The sequence below is a fragment of the Zea mays genome, chromosome 1 (assembly GCF_902167145.1).
Source record: "Zea mays cultivar B73 chromosome 1, Zm-B73-REFERENCE-NAM-5.0, whole genome shotgun sequence".
Lineage (NCBI taxonomy): Eukaryota > Viridiplantae > Streptophyta > Magnoliopsida > Poales > Poaceae > Zea > Zea mays.
Genome location: NC_050096.1, coordinates 261174792 through 261180665, shown reverse-complemented (window position 1 = coordinate 261180665; position 5874 = coordinate 261174792). Strand labels below are relative to the sequence as shown.

At 57.7% G+C, this 5874-nt stretch overlaps 1 protein-coding gene across 1 annotated transcript; it reads right to left on the bottom strand.

The window, feature by feature from the left end:
- Positions 1-3378: 3378 nt before the first annotated feature.
- LOC100383217 (uncharacterized) lies at positions 3379-5227 on the bottom strand. Its single transcript, NM_001175879.1, is given in 5 exon segments — positions 3379-3819; positions 3945-4078; positions 4168-4465; positions 4569-4655; positions 4754-5227. Coding segments are annotated over 5 exon segments (1050 nt in total). The 5' UTR covers positions 5087-5227; the 3' UTR covers positions 3379-3621.
- Between the last annotated feature and the right edge of the window lie 647 nt (positions 5228-5874).

The window sequence follows — 5874 nt, the reverse complement described above, 5'->3', positions numbered from 1 at the left end:
CAGTGCCGCGTCTCCTCGACTGCGGAACCGGTGCCGTGACTCAAGGCAACCCTGCGCATAGCCCAACAGTGCCAACCAGGCGCATCGGTCACGGGTCAGTCAGCCGCGGGAGAAGGTGCGACGGTCGATATGGCCAAAAGTGGGCCAGCAGTAATGGCGGCAGCAGGCGGGCGGAGGCAGCAGTCAAATCATCTGCAGGCTCACGTCCCCTCCTCGAGCAGCAGGAGAGCCCTCTCTCACGGCGTGAAGACGACGCGCCCGTGTTCCGTTCCTCGAACGGCTCGCGCAACGGCTGCCCCGCGAACCACTCGTCCCGTCGCGTTAACTCCGTGGCAGGGCAGGCGACACCTTTGGCAGGCGAAGCGGGCGAAGCTTCACCTCCGCCATAATGACCGCGTCAAAAAAGGTGCGCCACGTCGTTCAATTTCGTATCCTTTTCCTCTTCCCCTTTCTCTCTCTTGCTACAGGGACCGGGAAAGGGGATACTCCGAAAGGGATCCTTCTCTACGAAGGAAGCGGGCCCCGAGCCCTCCTACTGATCAGGGGTTCGAAGGCTGGCCCCTCGGAAGGGTTCGACAGCCGCCTCAGAGCACTCGGGCTCCGCGCCCACTACTGGTCAGAGGTTCGAAGGCTGGCCCCTCAGAAGGGTTCGACAGCCGCCTCAGGCCACTCGGGCTCCGCGCCCACTACTGATCAGGGGTTCGAAGGCTGGCCCCCGAAGGGTTCGACAGCCGCCTCAGAACACGCAGAGTGAGGGATGACTCTGGGTACGTCCAATACATGGCCGAGGCTCGGGCTACGCTCCCGAGGTACCCTAGGACATTTCCGAGACCAACAGGAGCGATTCTGTAACGGAATCCCATCAGAGGGAGGCATCGAGCCCTCAGACCCTATCAAACGGGACCGGGTTCGGCAAATCACCTGCAGGTACTTTTGGAGCGCGCCCCTGGGCCACTAGCCGACCCTTATCGAACGGGGCACGGGCGTCCACTCGGATCACCTGTTAGCAACTCACTGGAGACACCATGTTCGGCGCCCTCCGAGGGCAACATGGTGCTTTCCCCCCCTCCTCCTTGTAGAAAGGCGACGAAGGGGCGTATGATAAAAGCCGAGTCAGTCCTTGGCCGTCCTCTCTCTCTGTGCGGAGGCTCGGGGGGCTGCTCTCGCAAACCCGGCTTTGGCCAAACCGTTGATAGCGTCAACATACCAGCCCGAGAACTCAGAACCCGACTATGCACCCGGACTACGACCAGTTCGCATGAGGGAACAATCAGACCGGCCGAGGCATCACGAAAGGCATTAAGACCTCGAAGGAGTCAAACCACTCCTTCGAGGCCTCGGGGGCTACACCCGGTGGGTGCGCTCGCGCGCACCCACCGGAATGAAATGCAACCGAGAAAGGCCGGTCCCCTTGCAAAAAAGTGCGACAAAGCCTCCAAGCGAGTACCCACACTCCCTTTGAGGCTCGGGGGCTACTGTCGGGGACCATAATTAGGGGTACCCCCAAGACTCCTAAACTCGGCTGGTAAACACCATCAGCACAAAGCTGCAAAGGCCTGATGGGCGCAATACAGGACAAAGCTCTGTCCGCTCAAGGGACACGATCTCACCTCGCCCGAGCCCAGCCTCGGGCAGGAACAGTAGACCCAGGCAGATTCACGCCTCGCCCGAGGGCCTCCTCAAGCAACGGGCGCACCTTCGACTCGCCCGAGGCCCAGCTCGGGCAGGCTTCGCGGAAAAGCAACCTTGGCCAAGATCGCCTCGCCAGCCGATCGGATCGCAGGAGCATTCAATGTAAGGATCGCCTGACACCTTATCCTGACGCGCGCTCTTCAGTCGACAGAGCCAAAGTGACCGCAGTCACTTCGCCCCTCCACTGGCTGACCTGACAGGAAAACAGTGCCGTCTGCGCTGCTCCGACTGCTGTGCCACCCGCTAGGGTGAGGCTGACAGCCGCCAAGTCCGGCCTCAGGCACCATAGGAAGCTCCGCCTCGCCCGACCCCAGGGCTCGGACTCAACCTCGACCTCGGACGACGGTCTCCGCCTCACCCGACCCCAGGGCTCGGACTCAACCTCGACCTCGGACGACGGACTCCGCCTCGCCCGACCCCAGGGCTCGGACTCAACCTCGACCTTGGACGACGGTCTCCGCCTCGCCCGACTTGAGGGCTCGGACTCAACCTCGACCTCGGACGACGGTCTCCGCCTCGCCCGACCCTAGGGCTCGGACTCAACTCCGACCTCGGAGGAGTCTCCGCCTCGCCCGACCTTGGGCTCGGACCGACCACGTCGCAGGGGGGTACATCATTACCCTACCCCTAGCTAGCTCAGGCTACGGGGAACAAGACCGGCGTCCCATCTGGCTCGCCCCGGTAAAACAAGTAATGATGGCACCCCACATGCTCCATGACGACGACGGAAGCAAGGAGATGTCAGCAAGGTCCCGACAGCCCCGACAGCTGTGCTTCTACAGGGTTTAAGCGCTCCTCCGACGGCCATGACATCACATGAACAGGGCACCAACACCTCTCCAACAGCCACGTCGGCATGTACATAGGACTCTGGCTCCTCTCTGCTAGACACGTTAGCACTTTGCTACACCCCCATTGTATACCTGGGCCTTCTCCTTACATCTATAAAAGGAAGGTCCATGGTCCTCGTACGAGAAGGTGGCCGCGCGGGAGGACGGGCTGACGAACAGGTTCTCTCTCTTTCCCTCGCGAACGCTTGTAACCACCTACTGCAAGCGCATCCGTCCTGGGCGCAGGACAACACGAGCCGCGGTTCCCTTTCTTGTTCCCCCTTGTGTTCCGTCTCGCGCCAACCCATCTGGACTGGGACACGCAACGACAATTTACTCGTCGGTCCAGGGACCCCCGGGGTCGAAACGCCGACAAACCTAAACTCGACCATTATTATTGACAAACCAAAACCTAAATATACTAACCAAATGTAACTAAACATAAACATGAAAACTAAAAATTTCTAAGAAATTAACCTAAACATAGAGTACATGCAACTACATTCAACCAAAGTTGCATAACTTATTCGATCTATCTAAAAACCTTTACATCTCTACCCAAATATAATTTTCTTCAAACCTAAAAAAATATATTTTATATTTGAAATAGTTTTTAAAAAATGAAAAATCCCACAAGAAAGCTCGAGATTTTTTGTCCGCTTTTGTTTCCTTCGTGCTCTCTTGCTATCTTCAATGTCGCTTCTCGCAAAGTCAGACTAGTTTGGGTTTTAGTATTGACTCCAATCCATATATATTGAGGTGGATTGAGGTGTAACTTAAAATAATTTACACTTCTATTTACCTCAACGCACGTGGATTAGGTCATTAAGATCAAACTATAGTACGCAGACAAAGCAAAGGCAACCAAACCCTCCATCTCCAACGCCGGGGCAATGCCCGTGCGCGTCACCGTTTCTCCAGCAGAGCGTGCTGCGCGCGCGCCGCGTGATCAATCAAACAACTGAAAAGTCAAAGCTGGAAGAAGAAAAAAAAACTACAGTTGGCGAAGAAGATTAGCCCCGGCAGGCCGCCACAGCCGCACAGCACAGGACAAGTGGCAAAAAAAAAAAAACGATCGTGTCCCGGCCGGCGGTGCTTCTCATGGGCCAATGCTCGGCATCTCCAGCCGCGCCCTCTTGCTCCGGCCCGCCGTGGCCGCGAACGAGGAGGCCGCGTCGGCCGACTCGTACGTCATCGAGCCGGAGCTGGATGGCGGCGGTCTCTTGTCCGCCAGCTTGCTCGGCGTAGGCGAGGAGCTCTCGCTCAGCATCGTGCTGTAGCAGGCGTGCACGTCGTCCTGATTGATCACCGGGAGGAACCGCGCGCACAGACGATGTGAGGTTTTCATGAGTTCATTCTCGAGACGTGTCGGGAACAGTCGAACAGAGTGCGTGTACAAGGAGCAACCGAGCAAGCACGGACCTTGTCGAGCAGGCAGGACGGAGTGAGGCTGCTCATATTGCACTCCAGCGCTTCCTTTGTCATGGCGCCGTGGGCCGCCGCCAGGACGGCGGCGACGGCCACGGTGGACGGCCGGTAGTCGAGCACACTGGCAGCTGCGAGAACAGAGCACGAACACGGATGCATTCAGGTTCCCAGGCATGGATGGGAGGGAGATGGGCGACAATGCATGTGGTTGGCTAACCTTCCGCGGCGGAGAAGATAAGCGCGGCGGCCTTGGCGGCAACGAGCCCGCCGCCGCCGCCTCGGCGTAGCCTGGAGGAGAGCCAGGGGAGGTAATCCAGCGGCGTGACACCGCCCATGCGCCACCCCAGCGTTGACAGCACCAGCAGCTCCACGCGCCGGATGCAGACGCTGCTGAAGTCGTAGTCGTCGTGGGCGCGGAACTCGGACAGCGCCGGCGCGCGGTACTCCTCCATCTTCGCCGCCAGGGACAGGCACGCCACCGCCAGCAGCCGCGCCGCCCAGGGCATCACTGACACCTGCAGTCCACGCACAGCACATTCATACCATACCGCGTCAGTGAATCGGCGGCGCCGTCAGTGAAATCGACCGTGGTTGGGATGGGATGTACGGATGACGCACGTCCATGCACCGGCGGAGGCAGAAGCGGTCCATGTAGGAGACGGCCAGGTACGCCGCGCGGTGGGAGAAGCCGAAGTAAGCCCGCGTCTGCAAATCGGGCGGCTGCGTGCGGTCAGAGAACGAAACGGAAGTCGATTAAAGACGGACGATGCTCCATCGTGCTGGCTCGTCGGCCGAGCGATCACCTCAAGGACCCACGCGACGGTGGCGTGGCGCGCGCAGCGGAACCACTCGTCGGATGACGACGCCGTGGACGAAGGGCGCGTCTCGGCGCCGGCGTCGGAGGAGACGGGCGAGGAGGAAGGGGAGCAGCAGAAGCTGCTCTCCTTGGACACGAGGTAGTCCATGTACTCCTCCTCCTGGTCCTCACCGGCGTCGCTGTGAGCAACGACGGCCGGCTCGCCGTCGTCGGCGCTCTCCGCGGAGCCACCGGCGTCGAGGTCGGCGCCGTCCTCCAGGCACATGAGGGAGAGGGAGGAGCCGCCCGAGCCGTCCTCCTCTGCTCCCCGTTCCCCCATTGTGGAACCGATCCGCCCGAGTACGACGTCGGAAGCTGGCGGTGGATCGGACCGGAGGAACCTGTTAAAGATCCACCAGTGTATATTCCGGCAGCGGTAGCTGGCCGTGGAAGCGCAATGGCGCTGTGGTGCAGGAGGTGGAAGAGCACCAGCGAGGCAGCGAGGTGGCTAGCTGGTGCTTGAGCCGATCACACCTCTATTTTAAAAGTGGAAAGTAATTCTTTACTGCAAATAATCTCTTTTATAGCACCTCATATCTAACACCTGTTAATTCATATAAATAAAAAAACAAAATACTAAAAAATTAAGTTGTAAATTTTGATCTGTTTTTTGTCTCCGGTAGATATGAGATGTGAGGAGCTATAAAAGAGTGTTTACATCCTATATGTAAAAAAACATTAAGGTCTTGTTTGTTTCTATCGGATTGCACCCGAAATCGTTCCAGCTAATCAAAGTTTATATAAATTAGAGAAACAATCTAGTTAAGAATCGTTCCGACCCATCAATCCGGTACAAATGAACAAAGCCTAAGTGGCGCTCTGTCTCGCCCCACTCTCTTGTACGCACAGAGAGAGTGAGATTGTGTCAGTTCCACTCGTCTGCTAATCACTGCGCGTACTTGATTCTTTTTTTTTCTGAATGACCTCGGCTTGCTGTTGGTCAAGAAATAAAGATACTCTATAGGAGTGTGATGTACTTGGATATTACTTTCCTGAATGACCTCGGCTTGTTGTTGGTCAAGCAAGAATACGAATACCCCTTGGTTACGCATCGACTGAATTCATGAT